At 42.7% G+C, this 17809-nt stretch overlaps 3 protein-coding genes across 3 annotated transcripts; 2 read left to right on the top strand and 1 right to left on the bottom strand.

The window, feature by feature from the left end:
* The first annotated feature begins 2737 nt into the window (after positions 1–2737).
* Positions 2738–5697, top strand: LOC118323087. Its single transcript, XM_035655007.1, has 7 exons — positions 2738–2893; positions 3254–3388; positions 3648–3776; positions 3900–3974; positions 4118–4157; positions 4344–4398; positions 4628–5697. The coding sequence occupies exons 3-7, from the start codon at positions 3774–3776 to the stop codon at positions 5361–5363; spliced, it is 909 nt and encodes a 302-aa protein (XP_035510900.1). The 5' UTR covers positions 2738–2893; positions 3254–3388; positions 3648–3773; the 3' UTR covers positions 5364–5697.
* Positions 5698–5732: 35 nt separating this feature from the next.
* atf4b (activating transcription factor 4b) lies at positions 5733–8591 on the top strand. Its single transcript, XM_035655006.1, has 3 exons — positions 5733–5917; positions 6652–7107; positions 7209–8591. The coding sequence occupies exons 2-3, from the start codon at positions 6756–6758 to the stop codon at positions 8195–8197; spliced, it is 1341 nt and encodes a 446-aa protein (XP_035510899.1). The 5' UTR covers positions 5733–5917; positions 6652–6755; the 3' UTR covers positions 8198–8591.
* Positions 8592–10396: 1805 nt separating this feature from the next.
* si:dkey-110g7.8 (GTPase IMAP family member 8) lies at positions 10397–17756 on the bottom strand. The gene is made up of 6 exons (XM_035654695.1): positions 16455–17756; positions 15063–15618; positions 13845–13942; positions 13569–13700; positions 12750–13340; positions 10397–12613 (listed from the first exon to the last, which is right to left on the bottom strand). The coding sequence occupies exons 1-6, from the start codon at positions 16483–16485 to the stop codon at positions 12540–12542; spliced, it is 1482 nt and encodes a 493-aa protein (XP_035510588.1). The 5' UTR covers positions 16486–17756; the 3' UTR covers positions 10397–12539.
* Positions 17757–17809: the final 53 nt, after the last annotated feature.

The following is a 17809-nucleotide window of genomic DNA, read 5'->3' as shown; positions in this document are numbered from 1 at the left end:
ATCTAGTGAGCACAACATGTAAAATAGCACCCTGACTCTGTTTGACTAGCGCTGAACCTTAATTAGTATCACTAAGTTTATTATTATCTTATGTGTAACATTTCTGCAATGTTCCTTTAAACATTTTGGGAAATACTTATTCCCTTATAATAATCACACAGAGAATTACATGAGAAGATTGACACCAAAATTGTGTGGCAAATATAAAGCTACACCCAGCAGCTGATTAGCTTAGCTTAGCTAGACTGGGAATGGGGAAACAGCTAGTGTGGCTCTGTTGAAAGGTAACAGATCCATAATTAAAGGCTCAAATGGAATAGTGAGAGCTACTTCTAAATTGGACCATGATGTTAAGAATCAGCTTTTTCTTATGTTTATATGTAGCTGCTGGGAAAAAGGTCTGTTGGATATTATATCTGAAGCTCTGTATATTATTAAGTAACAATTAGCTGGTAAGATTCTGGCCCAAGCAGTGATTGGTGATCTTAAACAGCAGCAACTTTGTACCATCAGAGCAAAACAAACCATTGACATAAACAAGTGAATACAACAATGCATTAAGGTGTACTTAAAATGCTTTAAAAATGTGTCACTATAGTGCTACAGAACCAACCCTATCAGAAAAGCACTTATTACGCACATTATCACTCCTAATTACACTGCAGGTGGATCTACTAGTGCTGCATGCGTCAGGTTGACTAAACCTGTTCTTGTAAACAATGCTGGTCTCAGCTCAGTTTTCTCGCTCAAATGTCTCATTGTGATCGTGTTTTTTCCTTTGGTTGAAAACAGAACTTTCTGACTTGTTATTAGCACAGGTGTCACTAAAACGTTAAGCCAGTGGTAGAGGAAGGCTATTCCGATTCTTTACTTCAACTACTATGTAAAAGTACTAATACCACTGTAAACTATTTTGTATAGGACTGCAGCTAATCATTATTGTCATGACAGATTGATCTGCTGATTATTTTTTTCATGAATCAATTTATTTTTTGGTTTTTATAATTTATAACCTGTAAAACCGTCACACTTACACACACTTAAAGTGTCACCATCACGCCTTTATGGCTTGTTTTGTCCAAACCTCAAAGTTATTAAAAAATCCTAATAAATAAATTATAAAATAATTCAATGGAAAAGCAGTACATCCTCACATATGTGAAGCTGGAACCACAAAATGTTTTCATTAATTACGAATAGTTTTCAATTAATTTTGTGTTAATCAAGTAATTGATTGATTGACTAAGTGTTTCAGCTCTACTTGTATAATAATATGGTATAATGATAATAATAGAAATTAAAGCGGCCAAATAAATGTGGTGGAGTAGAAGTAGAAAGTGGCATTAAAATAAAAGTAAAGTACAAGTACGTATAATTTGTACTGAAGTGTAGTACTTGAGTAAATGTACTTAATTATGGTATTTTTTACACCTGTGTTTTCTTCAGAATGGTCAGAATGGCCTCTGTTAAAAATGCCTGATTGGCTTGTTTTTTTGTTTTTTTTTGACAAACAGCAAAAACTTGTCCATCATTCACAAATCTTTAACACTGGTCTCCTGCTAAATGTATCCAAGACTGGATTACTAACTGGACAAAGTGGGCCCTGAAAGCCCCGGCCGTGCTCAATTAATAAAAAAAAGACTGACATGAGGAAGTCCTTTAGGCAGACTCTGCTGTACTTTCTAATCTTTAGGCCCTGTCTTGAAGAGGTCAATATCCAGTTTTAAGATTTTTCACTTTTATGCTCAAATGTTGCATATTCCAAAATTAAGTAAACATGGGGTCAGGCATGGGAATACCATGTGACAGGGGGTTAATTAGGCTCCTCTTTTTTGCTCCGAGGAACCAGTACAGAAGAATTAGTCACGGTTACAACTGCTGGTTAGCACAACCAGACTTCAAAACCCATACTTTAAATTAAAGATATGTGTGGTAATTATTTAGTCAGATGTGTTTGAGTTACATAAGATTACTGTGTACACACCACCTTGCTCCACACCTGCATTCATGTCTGGAGATAAGAGTGTTACAGGAACTAAACTGACAATTTTGGAAAAAAACTGAAGCTTTCCTGGTAGATAAACAGGAACAGACAGTAACATTACTGGTAACATGTATTTATGCAACATATACAAGAATAAGGAAACATAGAGACACAAGGCACTTGGTTGTTTGGCAGTGTTTGTTGGTAATAGTTCTAATATTAGAGAGTTACTTTCTGTCATTATTAAACCCCATAGACACCGAAACCCCTCAGGAAGAGCTACATGATGAAGTCCACCGTCACCAGCTCCTGTGATGTCTCGGAGTCTGTCTACGAGGACCCGGATGCACCAAAGGTAAAAATTGATTTTTGTCTGCTGGTAATTGCAGTTCTTACCTCGTTCCATCTTTAGAGGAACTGGAGACATTCAGAGTGAAATAGAAATCTTAGGACTTGCACTTTATTATTTATGGGGTTTTGTCTTTGTTTTTTTTTTTTATTCTCTTTCTTTGTCAGCCTGCTGACACAAGTGGAAGCCAGTCAGAGGTTAAAGTCAAGCCTGTACCATCTCCCAGGTCTAAATGGCAACCAAAGTGTCCAAACTCTGTAGAGACGACCAGCCACACAAACAGTGCAGTGGCAAGTTGAGCTGTTTTGACTTGATTATATTAACTCATAATTGCATATTTGCATGTATTAATTAGTATAGGCCTACATGTAAATGTTTTTCTGTTCCTCTGTTTTTAGAAATCCCAACTCAGTCCATACCCTGCAGACTATAAGAGGCCTCAACCTGTTCGTCCTCCTCCCAGACCGCCAACGAGCAAACACCTGACCTCCAGTAAACCCACAGCAGCAGTCGAGGGAGGGAGTCGCTGTGTGAATTTAAACACTGAGCCAGCTGTGAAGGTATATAATATATATATAAAATATTACTTCATGTGTGTTATTACCAAGAAACCAAAAGAATCATTTGACAATTTGGGAAAAAATGCTTATTAGTTTTCAGAAAACTGCAAATGGTAATTTTTACACTTTGTTTGGAACAGATTAAATAAACCAGATGTAAAATGTTAATTAGTGAGATTCAGAGGTGCTGGGGGGCAAATATGTTTCCCTCAAAACAAGGAGTTTTGATTGTTGTACTTTCTCACCTCATCCCAATATTTCAGAAAAATTAACACATTGAGAGGAGTTACACTCACTTTGTCCTGTTTAAATATGTAATATATTGACCCATTTCTATCTTGTTAATATTTTCCTGGACAGATCTACACTGATCAGAGTCAGCAATCCAGACAAAATACAGTACAGTACAGTACAGACAAACCTGCAGTCCCTCCTCGACACCGGCGGCCCTCCCTTCCACGCTCTGCCTCAGAGTATGAAATCTCGCCTTCACAGGTATGAGAGCTACTGCACAGTAGACAACAAAGCTATAGGTGATGAACTGTCCTTGGACAGGTGCCAAAACAAAGCTTAAATCTGGGAAATCCGTACCATCCATGTGTTTTTAACCCTAACCCATTTATTTTAGACTAATTTCTCACTCACTCAGATTAGCAGTCTGGATTAGCTACTTAGGCGCAGTGGTGGTTTAAGATATGCTGATATTTAGCAAGTATAATGTTTACCATATTTACCATTCCTCTGTCTATTACAGACCAAACCACCACCACCTCCATTCAAACCACCACCCCCTCCTTCAATATGGACACCATCAGAGTCGTTGTACAGTGAAATAGACTATCGTCCCTACTTATCCATTCTGCCAGAGGATGGAGATAGTATGGTGAGACTGTGTGTATGTCTGTACTCTCTAATACTGAGCAGATTATATCTATCTAGATTTAAACAATGGTCTACATCAATTTATTTCTCATACATTAATCTGTTTCTGGTAAAACACTACCAGTCACTAGGGAGGTCAACACTTACTTCCGGACACCAGAGTGACTGCTTCTCTTCTCATCAACAGACCAAACCGGACGTAAGGCTTAGTTCACATGCTCCCCTCCTGGATAAATAAAATGATTTAATTTTATTTTATTTATAGTTTAAAGAGGTTTTGTGAATAAAATCTATTGTCTCTCTGCAATGGTTATTGACAAGAAAATGACCTGTTTTCCTCAGGACATCAATGGCATGCTGAGATGGTTGAAAAGAGTGTCAAGTAAGCACAATGTTTGTTTTCTATATTGTATCAATTTCATTGTCATTCTTTAATTTTTATTCTTATACAGTTTTAAAGACGTACAATAAATAAAATCAGTAACAAAGATGCACAAAAACACCAGTGTCTTCCGTAACAAAAGGCATGATCAGTATTTAATCTGTCTCTGTGTTGTCATACCAACAGAATCGGATTTCATGGCTCCGTCACTGTATGGCCTCAGTATAGAAGAAGAAATCAGGTAACCACAGGGAAACAACTACTTTATGAATTTGTTCTTGGGGATGTCATTCTGGTGCCAGCAGTTTTGTCCTACAATATTTGTAAAAAATAAATACAGGAAACAGTGCTGGCCTTTTGTAAGACAAATTAAATGTGACAGTGGAAGTTAAACTATTTCAGAACTGATATCAAACTGAACTACATGTGCTGATTTTTGTTAAGACTTTTCTGTCGCTGTCTCTGTGCAGATCATTTAATGACAGAGCGATGACTGTGAGAAAGGCCCTGCGTCTCTACAACTTCCTCATGATGAAACGCAATAAAAGACTGCGGGACATCATCGCAGAGTTTACCTCCATCTACCAAAGCCTGGACAAGATGGAAAAGGATAACAAAACTATGGGCATTGCTGGAGGGACCACAGGTGCTGTGGGAGGGGTGACTGCAATTCTGGGCATTGCCTTGGCCCCCGTGACCATGGGAACATCGCTGATTGCTACTGCTGTTGGTGCTGGTATGGTGGCGTCCGCTGGGGGCATGGGCGTCCACGCTGCTAAGGCCAACAAGAAAAAGCTTGTGAATAAGATGTCAGTTGAGAAACTAGTGTACGAATATAAGGATAATATTGTTGACCTGGAACAATGTCTGGAATTTATCCTCTCTGGGATGACTGAGCTCCGAAGGCACGACATTGCCAGGTTACAGAGGGCAGGAGCTCATCAAGATGCACTGACGATGGCACAACTGTCCAAGTCTGTGACTGACGATGAAAGGAAGGGTTCGGTTTCACACACAGGTGTAATGTCATCTGAGAGACTGCTTCAGGCTTTTGTTAAGGAAATGGATCAGTATTTCAAAGAAAAGCAGGGTCAGAAGCTGAAGAAGTCGAGTAAGATTAGGTTTGCAGGCAGAGTTCGCCTGCTGGCTGAAAATCTGCAGGATGACCTTGATCACCTGAATCATATGTGGGAAAAGTTTACTTGAAGTAAAGAACTTGTCGTTGGTTCATGTCCCAGAGTGTGTGTGAGATATGTTTTGAAAGGTTTTTGTTGGTGCAACTGGAGAATAAATGCCTTAGTATCCACTTTTAATAAGCATTTTATATTTCTAAAACCTGATTTGTGTAATTTACTAAAGCCAGTATTCAGGTAGTTCAAGATTGTAGTACCACTTATGATTGTGATGAATAAAATGTACTGTATTAATGTAAAACCTTGCTTTAATTTAGCCTAGTAACAGTTACTACTTTTTAGGATGACAACAGACTAGACAAGGAATGTGGCACATAAACACTGGCGGAGTGATAATGTCGGCACTGCGGAAGGATACCTCCGGAACTCCCTGTTGCACTATATCAGCACGCCGTGCCACCGCGTGCGCCATTTTCCTTCCTGAAGAACAACAAACGAAGCGACCGCATTGTTGAACATCGCTCTATTCGCCGAAATGGCAGTGTAAAAGTGTGCCGCGATCCAGCCGCCAACAAAACAGTGCATCCAGCCAGTGCACTGAGTCACTTCTAATTCAGCAAAAATGTCGTAAGTATTATTTTTTTATGATATTTGGTCGATGACAGCTGTCCGGCCTACAGTGGCCGCGCGCCTCAGCAGCCTCACTTGACCGCGAGCACAAAGCTATATCTTTATTAAACTTGATTTTACATTTCTAATTAATTTGACATCATCTGAATCGCCGAATTATAATAAGATACGGTGATTTATTGGTGGAATAAAATACAGGATATGCTACTGAAACGACGTTAAACTTGACAGAAATGTGTCTCGATGTTAAGTTACTATCAATATAATAAATACGGTGTAACTACATTTGTATAAACCTTCAGTACTATTATCCGGACTATCGACGTGGCAGTCAGAAAATGGTTCGTTTCCTCTTTGTGTCAAAATGGCGCCTTCATGTAGGCGGATTGAGAACAAAAGTGGCTGTTTATAGTGCGCGAGGGCGGCGGAGGAGTCCGTGCGTGACCCTGTCTGGAGACAGACTGACGTCAGAGTCACAGGACTGGGTGGAAACACGTGATGTGCAGCAGGTGCACTGCAGTGAAGGGGGCAGTGTTGCGCTCACTGTTATTTAGCTTTTAGAGATTTCTATAGCAGAACAACACTGTTGTTATTTACCCACACTTTTTCTTTGCACACAGCATAGTTTAAAGTCTAAATAATAAAATATGTCAGTGGGGTGTATGAACTGTAGCATATTTTCTACAATACTTATGTTCAAATTTTCACCAATTTCTTTTTCTCTCCCTCAGGTCCTTCGTGGAAACCCTCACCACTGCTGCATTCGACAGCATAAAAGAGTTCGAGACTTTCCTAGCATCGTCGCACACTCCTTTTGTGACCAACAACGGCCATTATGACCATGATGATGACAAACTCACAGTTTGGCCTGGAAGACATGGAGGTCCTTCTCTGGGGACCTTCCTCTCCCATGGCTGACGCCATGGACCTCCTATCTGTTCGCCCTGACCAAGAAGAACTACAGGAAGGAGGAACCTCTTTGGAGGGGGACACTTCACCTGCGTCTCCCCTCACCTCCTCATCGCTGTCTTCTTTCTCCTCTCCTCCTCCCTTCTACTCTCCTCCTCCTTCACCGCCGGCCGTCCTCTTCCAGGGGGACAAAGTCGGGACTGAGTCTGACCTGCTCTCCCTCCCCTGGTTGGGCCATCCTGGTCAGCTGAGACAGACCGTCTCAGATGACAGCAAAGGTAATGGTGGTGTAAAATAGTTTTCATTTATACGTTTTTCAGCACCAAATTAGAGGAAAGGCCATCATCTCCTTAATCTAACGCCTCTCTTTCCTCCACAGAGGATATGTTCGGTGACCTGGACTGGATGGCTGAGAGGGTGGATCTGAGCGAGCTTGACCTGGAGAGTCTGATTGGCTCCTGCAGTCCTACTGACGAGTCCCCTGGCTCTCCAGAAGACTTCCTAGCCTCCTTGGATTGCTCCATGGAGCTTGACGCCCTCCCAGTGCCCACTCTCTCAACGTCTGTGCTCCCGAGTCTGCCCGCTGCTTCTCTTCCATGTGTGTCTCCCCCTCCCCCCGCCCCTCTTCCCGCTGTCTGTGCCGAGCCTTCTGTCATTACAGTGGATGAGCCCGAGTCCTACATTGATGAACAGGGTGTCCCCTCCCCTCCCATGTGCGTCCCAGAGCCACAAGAAGAGCTGGAAATCAAGTCTGAGCCCACATCTCCAGACCCGTCTTCCCCCTTGGTTGATTCTCCCTCCTCCCCAGCCTACACCCTGGACCTGGGCAGTGAAGTGGACGTCTCTGAGAGTGAGGTGAAGCCGGTGGTGATTCCTGTCGTCCCTCAGGTCCAGAGGCTCGTCCTCAACCTCGCACCGACCCGCATCGTCCTCGTGCTGGCTCCCAAAGAGGAGGTCTCAATCGCCGCCACATCAGAGGTGGTGCATTCCTCCCCTGCCCCAAAATCGTCCAGAAGCAGACCATACCCCGAGCCCACATATAAAGCTAGTCCACCCTCTCCCAATGCCATCAGTGTCAAAGTCAAAACCCTCCGGGGCGCAGGTGGAGAAGAACGGACGAGTTTCAAGGCACCAAAGGCCAAGAAGCTTAAGAAGATGGAGCAGAATAAGACGGCCGCCACACGTTACAGGCAGAAGAAGAAAACTGAGCAGGAATCACTTCTTCAGGAGCATGCGCTGCTGGAGAGGAAGAACATGGAGCTGACTGAGAAGGCAGAATCCATGGCAAGGGAGATCGAGTACCTGAAAGAGCTGATGGAGGAAGTCCGCCTGGCCAGGACCAAAAAAGGTCTTAGTGCTGACCCCTAGTGGTTGGACCAAATGAGGACAAATGACGTGTGAAGAAGTGATAATTGAGAAAGTGGGGCTCAGCAGATTTTGAATTTCTTTCATGCAAACAGTAAAGTATCTGTCCACTCAGCATGTCTTGTATCCAGTAAATCTGATGTTTGTTAGAACATCTCCTTTTTTAAAATTTCTAACACTGGTATTAAATATAGTATACTGTTTAGAGTAGTTCTATGGTAACAAGTATTTCCCATTAAGGATGTAAACTTGTGTGCTCTTGTAATGTTTGTATATTTTTCCTCTCTGGACCTCAGTACCGTGCCAGTAGAATGTATTTTAAGAACTTGTGTGTGTATTACAGTATAACAGGACCATCTGTATTATGAGTCTCTTAATAAAGAGTCTAAAAACCTAATTGCTGTCTTTTGGATTCCCTCTGTGTATCAGTGTATATTGGGAGGATATTATTTATATTTAGTATAATATATATATATATATATATATATATATAAATATAATTATCTGTAGAAGTGAGTCTTTTAAAACAATAGCATTGTGAAATGGTTAAAGAGGAGATATATACAGTGTGAGAATGGGTTTCATAATCATAAATCATAAATGGCACTTCATGAAGACAAAGTCCCTGGTTTCAAATGAATCAGAAAGCTTCGCTGCAGTGCTGGTGATTTATACGTACAGTGAACTAGTTTACACTGGTGAAGCACGTGATTTATGACTTGGTTTGAGACAGTTTTAAGTCAGTTCAGAATGTAACCTCGTCCCGAACACAGTCTTTGTTCCTGATCTGATAATACAGCACAATGAGCCTGCGGAGGTCCATCTGTGTGGAGCCTCTTTCAAACAAACAAACTGGGAAGAGGATAATGGAGCCCGCCTGACCAGCAGTGTGCTGCACACATGAGTATTCAATCAACTGACAGTCATGTGAAAAAAAGAAGAAGCAATTTCTAAGTACAAGGGAAACCAGTAAAAAAAATAATAAAAAATAAATAAGTGTCTGTTTTAGTGGGTTTTTTCCCTCTGCTGATCACTAAATTATGACACTTGCTGAAGTGTGTGTTAAATAATGTGTGTTTCTCATAGTCTGAGGGAGAATGGGAGAGAGGGAGAAAAGAGAGTGCTGACTGGTGCTGACCTCGGCACTGCTTGAATAATATTACCAACAGAAATGCGGGCATTCAGCCTACGACTGGCCCGAGGTGTTCACACTGTAATTGGCCCAGGCTTTCATCCAGATAGTTTAGGGACAATCTATAGCTGGAGGCACGCCAAAGTCAAGATGGTGCAGAGCTACTTACAATAGGAAAAACATTTCCTCCAGAAAAAGACTTGGCTAACTCCTGCCTGTGTAAATGCCCTCATTTTTCAAAAGTGTGTTCAAGATTATTACTTTCTAAACAACATTCTTATGAAAGGACACTTCTTTTCCTCGTTTAGAGTTGGTTTGGACATACTGACGTACAGTATAAATGGTTACCTGACCAGATACGGCAGCCAAGATCAATAAAACCCTATAAAATATAGTACAGTATGCCTACTGTATGTACTAAAGGTAGTTTTTGACAAGGTAAAGTTAAAATGAATGTGTCAAAGATCCCCTCCAGACATATATAAATACATGCTTGGAAAAATAATGTGTGTCTAATATGTTTTTCCCACAAACACAAGTTTCATTACCACATTAAAATCCTTAAAAAAGACATAACTCCATCTTCCTCATTATAAATTCAGAATTTTTCAATATTCAAATTCTGTTTGAATACATAGTTTAATAATAATAGTTTCCTGAATAAAGTTTTCCTGTTGGACACAAAATGTCTCCTCCTTCACTGTAAAGTTTCTGGACTGTAAGAAAAGAAAGCCTTTTCTAGACTTATTTATTTTTCTTACTAACTTTATAATATTTTAAACTGAATTCCTTCCACTGGAGAGCAGATAATACTCTAAATGAGTGATTCCACATTGTTTTAAAATATATTTCTTTCTTAGTATAAGTATCCACAGTCAGTATTCTGTGGACCAATCTGCTTGCTACAGTGCCACCTAGTGACAATACTGCATCCACCTACTACTTCCACCACAGAGTTATCTGCATGTCAAAATAATAATGTTTTCTAGGATAGTACTGCAGTTTGTCTATAGGAAAAAAAATACACAAATAATAAGATGAAAGCCAAAAATACACAACAATATATCCATATCTTTTATTGTTGTCTGAGGATGAGCAAAGTACTGATGATGCAATCACCATTTAGGACGGACCACACAGGAAGTAACGTCACTTTGGCTACGGTAAAGTGGTAGAACTTACACAGTGCAAAATGCTTCTCTAAAAGCGTACAATGTAACATATTTTACACTGTAAATATACACGGATAATACAATATATTCACAGGTGAAGTGGGACTCTAAGACTCCAAATGAATGTTTGAAATATCCTCATATCAAATTGTAAAGTCATGCTTGTCACACAAAGTGCTGTGGTAGCCTACATCACTAGATGAAGCACAGAGTCAGTAAAGCGCAGGGGAAAGCAGTGTCGGGGGGTTTCTGTTATAGGCTACGTCATTTGTATAAAATAACATTTTACAGCATGGCAGTGGTATCGGTCACATATTATATATGCTTTTATTTGTACCTTTCAGAGCGTGAATTAGCTTTTTTCCACTTTTTTTTTTGCAGTCGTAAAGGTAGAGGGATGTGATGTCATACCAGAAGTTCCCATCGACTTGCTCAAGCAAGAGTCAGAGGAATAAGAAGTGAGGTTGCCTTCAACTCTATAGGCACTCGTTTATCTGCATGCGGTGTCTTAACATGCCTCTGAGAGCTGAATATATATATATTTTATTTTTTCAAAACATCCCTATTGATGTCAGGAACAGATGTCCCAGTGATGTAGAAAAAGGTAGTAAAAGCCCTATGTGAGCCCGTATGGTTCATGAGGTTATGTTGTTTCTGTAGCATGCGAAAGCTCAATGTAGCCTACGGGATACTGCCCTGCAGCAGGGCTGTACTCCCACTCTCACGCTTTGATGCTGAGGCACGTAGCTGAATCTACCTTGTCGATAAATGCGCTGGATGCATGACCACAAACAGCGAAGCAGAGCCAGTCCAAGTAGCTCCGCAGGGAACTGAGACTGCACACAGTTTCAATACAGCCTTTCCTTACTGTTTTTAGGGCTGCTCGTGTGTATGAATGCTACAGCAGAAGGTGGGCTAAGAATGACTATATTTACTGCTTTAGATGGATCCAGTTAAATTTTTTTTTTAGCACAAGATAACCAAAGGAACCAATTCCAGCCAGAGTGCAAACACTGGCTCTCTCTTACTTCCAGCAAACTAAAGCAAATACTCACAGAAAACCTCCATTTTGAATTAATATTTGACTTACGTATGCAGTTTAGCGGTCAGCATTAATCAGCGTTTCTGTAAATGTACCAGATTTTGCCCTGGAGGAAGCATTTTAAACCCTGACTCCCTGAGCAGAAACTAACCAAATGTTAATGAAGAGAATTTTAACATCACTCATGTGAAAGCTCATAAAGTGTCATGTCTGAGGTTGTACGATACCGGTAACATCTACGTAACCGGAGTGCACAACTCACAAAACCACTCACTCTTAAACTGGTGTGCACACAGCATTATTATCTTTTGTCCTACTGTCCATGGTTTGGTATTCAGTTGGTCTCTGCCACTCAAACCATTTCTTTTGAACTACTCATTCAATCTGACTGACAGAATTGGCACGTGACGCAGAAGGGGATGACTAACTCATGGTACAAGTCATACACAGAGATATTCTTCTTAGTCGTCCAGTAACCAAGAGTGACAAATGTACTGCAGACATGAGACACGAATATCTTCAGCATATGCCTTTTGGTTTTGATTTAACGCTTTTAACTGGTATAAGTGTGGTCTTAACATAGTTACAATGACGAGTAATTCTTTACTCTGCAGTGTTGAAACAGGGTCTCTTTAGCAGCAGTTGATATCTGTGTACATGCTCATGAACAGGGATCAAACTATGGTCCCATGAAGCAGAAGCAGAATGTTTCTCCTCCTCTTGGGTTTTGAGGAGGAGTGTTTTGAACATTTAGTGTCAGGCGTGCTCACTTTCAGTCCAGGACGAGCTTTGCTCAGTGACTTCGGCCTTTACATTTCATTCAAAAGGAGCTACTCATGATGAGACTCCTGTTCCGAACCATTTGTTTTCCCTAAGACTCTTCAGAGTCTGAGCCGGATATCTAGATGAGGTTTAAGTTACACAAGGCGATGTTTGGGCCTATTGAAGGCTCAGAACGAGGATGAAAAGCCGGACCACTTTCCTTTTGGTGCGATCGTGTCACTGAAGCTGGCATCCTCGACAGTCATCTTCAGGCTCCGTGTTGTCAGAAGAGTAAGAACTCTCCTCGCTCACTGTCAAATGCAACACAGTTATATTAGACAGATGATTAATTTGAAACGTCAATGATTAGACACACAGACTTCAGACAAGTATGTCGTTCAGACTGCAAAACAAGAAGGTATAGGAAAATAAAATTGTGTGACTTACACCACTCCGTCTGTATGGGGAGGAAAGCCTTGTCTCCATTCTCTCTGATCATCTCCTCTATCTTATCCAGCAGGACTGACACACTCCTGTCCTTGCCAGGGGTCTTACTGTCCAGGACGTGGTAATAGTTCCCACAGTATTCAAGTAGTCTTTGCAGCTCCCGCCCGCCTCTAAGAATGTGCTCCTCGATGGGTGTGCGGCCCAACCAATCACCACAGCTGAACAGCACCATGGTGTGGAGGCACGCGCTGTCACCAAACAGAGTCTCTATGTGAGCCAGGAGAGTTCGTCTCTTCCTGGCGGTGAGGGACGAGACGACAGGGAGGACCAGCAGCAGGGTGTGGGGCCCAGGTCGCAGGAGGGCGGCTCCGCGCTGGGACTCTTGGCGGATGCGCTTTGGGGTTCGCCTCACCGAGAACCAATCCCAGCCCGGGGTGTCGACGATGGTGACCCGACGACCTGATACGAGCGCCTGCCTTCTAAGGCACAGCTCCGTCTCCTGGCCTGACTCAAAGTACCGCCGGCCCAGGATGGAGTTCCCCACCGAGCTCTTTCCCACGCCCTTCCAGCCCAACAACAGCAGTCTCAACTCTGAGAGAGAGAGAAAAACAGACAAAGAAAGCTTTAGATATGGACAGAAAGATGGAGAGGGAAACAGTGATAGAGAATGGAAAACCATTAAGAATTAAATCGATATTGATTGACTACCAATGAGTAAGCTATTTCCTACAACACCAATTCTGGAGATTTGTTTTCCCAGGAACAGCAATACAATGCATGACTCACTCACACACACTAACACACACAGCTGCCTCATACCTCTGGGAGGTCCTCCAATCATTTGGTCCCTCTGTCTGGCGTGCTCCTCCATCCTCATCCTCTCCTCCTCCAGGGCTCTCCTGGCCTGCTCCTCCTCCAGTAAAATCAACTCATTCACCTCAAAGTACCAGCCTGCATGACAGAGGCAATATATGATTTATTCTTTTCAGTTCTATAACACATGATGTGTTTGTTAACAATGCATTGAACATACAGTATGGTTATTGAGCGGATCGCAGCACAACACAATGATGTTACTTCATGTGCAAAACAAACCTTGGTTGTCAGTGATCATCTCCTCCACCTTCTCCATCAGCTCAGGTACCTGTGTGTTGTCTTCTGTTTCTTTGCGAGTGTTATCAAAGGCATGGTACCTACAGGTGGAAAGGACCCATTTTTAAAGGGGCATTCCAACAGTTTTACACATAAAGTAACTTTTCTCATCACGAGGAGTCCTAATGAGTCATAATGATGTCATCAGGGTTACCTCAGTGGACGTAAGACTTAAACAGAAAGCAAAACACTGTCCAGTGGACATTTTTGGATCTGGAATCATAACAGGGACTAAAAGTCAGTTTATCTCGATTTGGACTGTTTTTTAAAAAATCCGCCACTTAATCTGACTTTCACAGAGTACTAAATCACTGGAGTACCCTTCTCAACAATGCAAAGAAGACTTGATGGTTTACAAGATCAGCTGGGACAGATGCACAAGTCACCCTGCTCCTATAACATATCTGATGCAAGATGGTGAGAACAAGCGATATCTTTGATATATATATATATTTTAGTTATTACGTCTTTTTTATTCCATGTATTCCTCTTTCTTGTCAAAACCTGGTGCCAACATTACCCACAATGCAACTGATCCATCAACAGTTTAGTCAGAGATCTGGGTCTATTATGCGAATAATGTTAATGTAGCTTTGGGCTAAAAAAGTCTGGTAATCTCACTTCCCCACAACCCCACAAAACCAGATTCTATTTTTGTTCAAATTTGTAGTTTTCAGACCTCAAACGACATCACTTGAGGCAACTTGTAACATTTCGAGCAGCTACCTCTAGGGCCACAAAAATCTTTATACCACTTTTTTCACTTACGCAGTGGTATTTAGATTTTATTTTTAATTTAATTTAATTTAATATTTTTTTGCCCAACGAACACTGTATAACAATACCTATCCTGTTCATAGGTTTCACTCTCTTCACTATTAATCGCCCCGTCTACAGTATAGGCAGTTGGAAAAACAAAATCTTATCAGACAAGGGAATCTGTCAGTCTTTGTCCTATTAAATATGGGTCTGTGGCCTGCATGTGTATCAGTTTAGGGGGTCCTTGACACCAAAATGGAACCACTAGTCTATTGAGCTGCTGCGCCGTTGCTCCAAACACAAGATTCAGTAATTATTTGAGTGCACAGTTCTAACAAAGATTTGACAAAGACTTTTGTTTAGAGCAGGAGAGAAGAGAAAGGGAGAAAACAGATACTGTACCTGCTTCCACATCTCTCCACCAGCCACTGCAGAGACTCTCCAGTGTTTGCTATGTGCTCCTCAATGAAAACACCTTTGGGCAGCTTGTCCACCCCCGTAAAGACCACCATGGAGTACCTCCATGTCCCCCCACCCAGGGCCCCCAGCTGCTCCTCTGCGGCCCTCCTCTGGATGTCAGTGAAGGGCTGGGTGATGGACACTACCAGCAGGATGGCGTGGGGTCCAGGAGGGCAGAGAATGGCTCCCATGCATGGCCCCTCGCTGTCAAGGCTTGGCGGGGGCTGTGGCTGGCTGTCCGACTCGGCGCCAGCGTTGTCGTTGCTGTCAGCTTCGGCGTTGTCGTCCGGGTCACTGGGGATGGCCCAGGGCGGGGTGTCTACCACAGTCACCCGTCGGCCGTAGATCTCCGTCTGGCCCACGTTGCTGTGAGTAGTCTCTGTCCCAGAGTCGAAGACCTCATCCCCCAGGATTGTGTTGGCGGTGGAGGTCTTACCAGACTGTGGCCCCCCCAGGATCAGCAGTCTGCGTTCAGGGGGGTGTCGGCCCCTGGGGTCCCCTGTTAAAACACACAATTAAAATAAAGTTACATAAAATAAAGATTAGACTGGAGGTTCCCCACAAGGGTGGGTTTGTTGGTTTTGCTTTCTAACTGCTGCCTCAGAGGAAATTATCTTTATCCTTTACTCTGTTTTAATCCCCTGTTCCGTCTCTAAAGGATTGTCTTGTGCCCAAAGTGCTTTTTGGAGATGAAGAAACATATAACCATAGCCCTCTAGTTCACATGCCCTCCCTTTCTCTCCTCACTCCTTAGATTTCCCCTTCTTATCTGAGCTCCTTGCTACCTTATACCTCTTCTCCTTAACTGCCTCCTCTTTCATTCTTGTCCTTATCCCCTTCTCTGCCCCTCGCAGCCATGCCTCCTCTTTGTTTTCCTCTGTCCTTAGCCTTTGGAAAAATTGGGTCAGAGAGGAGGAACCTTGGACTCCTTCCAGAAAGAATGCGTGTGGACAGAATATGATTTACTTTGAGTACAACTTACATGAAGAGGATGCATGTTTTGATAAACAGCATCACGGAAGAATGAGTATGGATGAATATTCAGAGGACGGCAAGAGGAAGGATGCCTGCGCTGTGGGGTAGAGGGTAGAACACAGAGGGAGGAGAAGGAAGTTTATTGATGTACCCCTGTTACTCACTGCTGCTGACACTTTCCATGTGAGCTGCTAAATACAGGAAGTTGATTCCAGCAACAGTTTCTCAGTATTGGATGTTTGGGATTCAAACATGAAACCGCTCTACCCTGGATGCTGTCAATGAATGAATGGGAATGAATGGGGATGAATGGGGGAACCTGCGGCGAGGTGTGCAGCAAATGATGAAAAACCCACTTACCAGTGTCAGAGGCAGAGGACACAGCAGCCATCTTGTGTGTAGAACCTCTGGCTTCCTCCTCCTCAGCCCCCCTCCTCCTTCTCCTTCTCGCCTCCACGGTGGCTTCCTCTTCTTGCCTCTTCAGAAAGCGACGGATCGAAAAGCGAAAGGCTGGCAGCTCAAATGCTTCTTGGCTCTCTCTTTCACTCTAACCCTCATTCTACTGCAGTGCAACTCACTCTATCTTCTGTTCCCCGTGTCTACCCCTGCCTCCCTTTCTCTCCTCATACCTCCGCTGCCATTCAACTTCTCCCCCTCTTTTCTTTCTTTTTTTTTTTTTAATCTATTCTGCTCCACACCCCCTCACCCTGCTATGGCTCTTTTCTGTCCTTTCTTCCGTAGCTTCTCTCCCCTTCTCTTCGTCTTCCAGTGTTCCTTCTTTGGTCTTATTTATCTGTCCAAGCAGAGGGGAAAGATTGTGCAATGCAGGAGGCTGGAAGCCAAATCCACCCCTGCTGCAGCAATTCCAGGAAGATGTCTTGTCATTTTTTTTAGACAAAACAGAGGAAGCTGTTCCTCCCACTTGCTCGTATCACACAGGGGCAGCAGCAGCAGCAGCGGCAGCAGTGTGGCACTGTATGCAGACTGCAGTCGGGAGGACAGATAGAAAGATGGATAGACAGAGAGAGAGGGAGAGAGAGAGGAGAGAGAGAGAGAGAGGGAGGGAGAGAGAGGAGCACTCTGTTCTCTGTTTACAGCTGGATGTATTCCCCAGCTGCTGCATCATGCACAAACATAACTATTTATATGATGCCTGCAGACATAGAAATATTGTGAGGCAGGGAGGGAGGTGTATACTGCATGGACACATTTAAATATTGATATAAGACATGCAGCCACAGCTTACATAATACACATAAAAGCTCCTATGAATAGCAGATGACTGTAAGACGTTATCAGATTGCACTGGATTCAAAGCACTGTCACCTCAGCGTCAGAGGGATGCAGAGAAACGACAGAAATCACCCTGAACCTCTGAGCTCATCCTTGGCTCCTGGTCAGGTTCATTATGTACGCTGTATGGCGAGATACATTCACGGACCTAAGGGAAATCACGTAAAACAGAGGATTAGAAAACACTAAGCTGTATGCACTTTAGAGTGAAGAGAAACCACAGTGGTGCATTTTATAACGTCTGCTAGCGTGCTTCCGCGTATTGTTTAGCAAGTTTAAACTCTGTCGCCTCGCAGCTGTTTTTTATAAACTATTTAGCCGATGACACAGTAGCGCCACTCCGCCGTACACCGTGTCACAAGTGTCGTGTTATCGACCTCATGCCGTAGGCCGACTTGTAGTGTCGTAAAAAAACAAAACAG

The sequence above is a fragment of the Morone saxatilis genome, unplaced genomic scaffold (assembly GCF_004916995.1).
Source record: "Morone saxatilis isolate NCDOM2014 unplaced genomic scaffold, NCSU_SB_2.0 Contig14, whole genome shotgun sequence".
Classification (NCBI taxonomy): domain Eukaryota; kingdom Metazoa; phylum Chordata; class Actinopteri; family Moronidae; genus Morone; species Morone saxatilis.
The sequence above is the reverse complement of the archived record's forward strand: the minus strand, read 5'-3'. Positions and strand labels throughout refer to the sequence as shown.

Bases quoted from the DNA above. Each gene is read 5' to 3' on its own strand.
- LOC118323087 (XM_035655007.1), top strand. The intron at 4,158-4,343 runs GTAAGCACAATG...TCATACCAACAG, and splicing joins ATGGTTGAAAAGAGTGTCAA to AATCGGATTTCATGGCTCCG. The intron at 4,399-4,627 runs GTAACCACAGGG...GTCTCTGTGCAG, and splicing joins AGTATAGAAGAAGAAATCAG to ATCATTTAATGACAGAGCGA.
- atf4b (XM_035655006.1), top strand. From the start codon at position 6,756: ATGACCATGATGATGACAAACTCACAGTTTGGCCTGGAAGACATGGAG. The intron at 7,108-7,208 runs GTAATGGTGGTG...TTTCCTCCACAG, and splicing joins CGTCTCAGATGACAGCAAAG to AGGATATGTTCGGTGACCTG.
- si:dkey-110g7.8 (XM_035654695.1), bottom strand. From the start codon at position 16,485: ATGGCTGCTGTGTCCTCTGCCTCTGACACTG. The intron at 13,943-15,062 runs GTACAGTATCTG...TTCCACCTGTAG, and splicing joins GTGGAGAGATGTGGAAGCAG to GTACCATGCCTTTGATAACA. The intron at 13,341-13,568 runs GTATGAGGCAGC...TCTCTCTCTCAG, and splicing joins GATTGGAGGACCTCCCAGAG to AGTTGAGACTGCTGTTGTTG.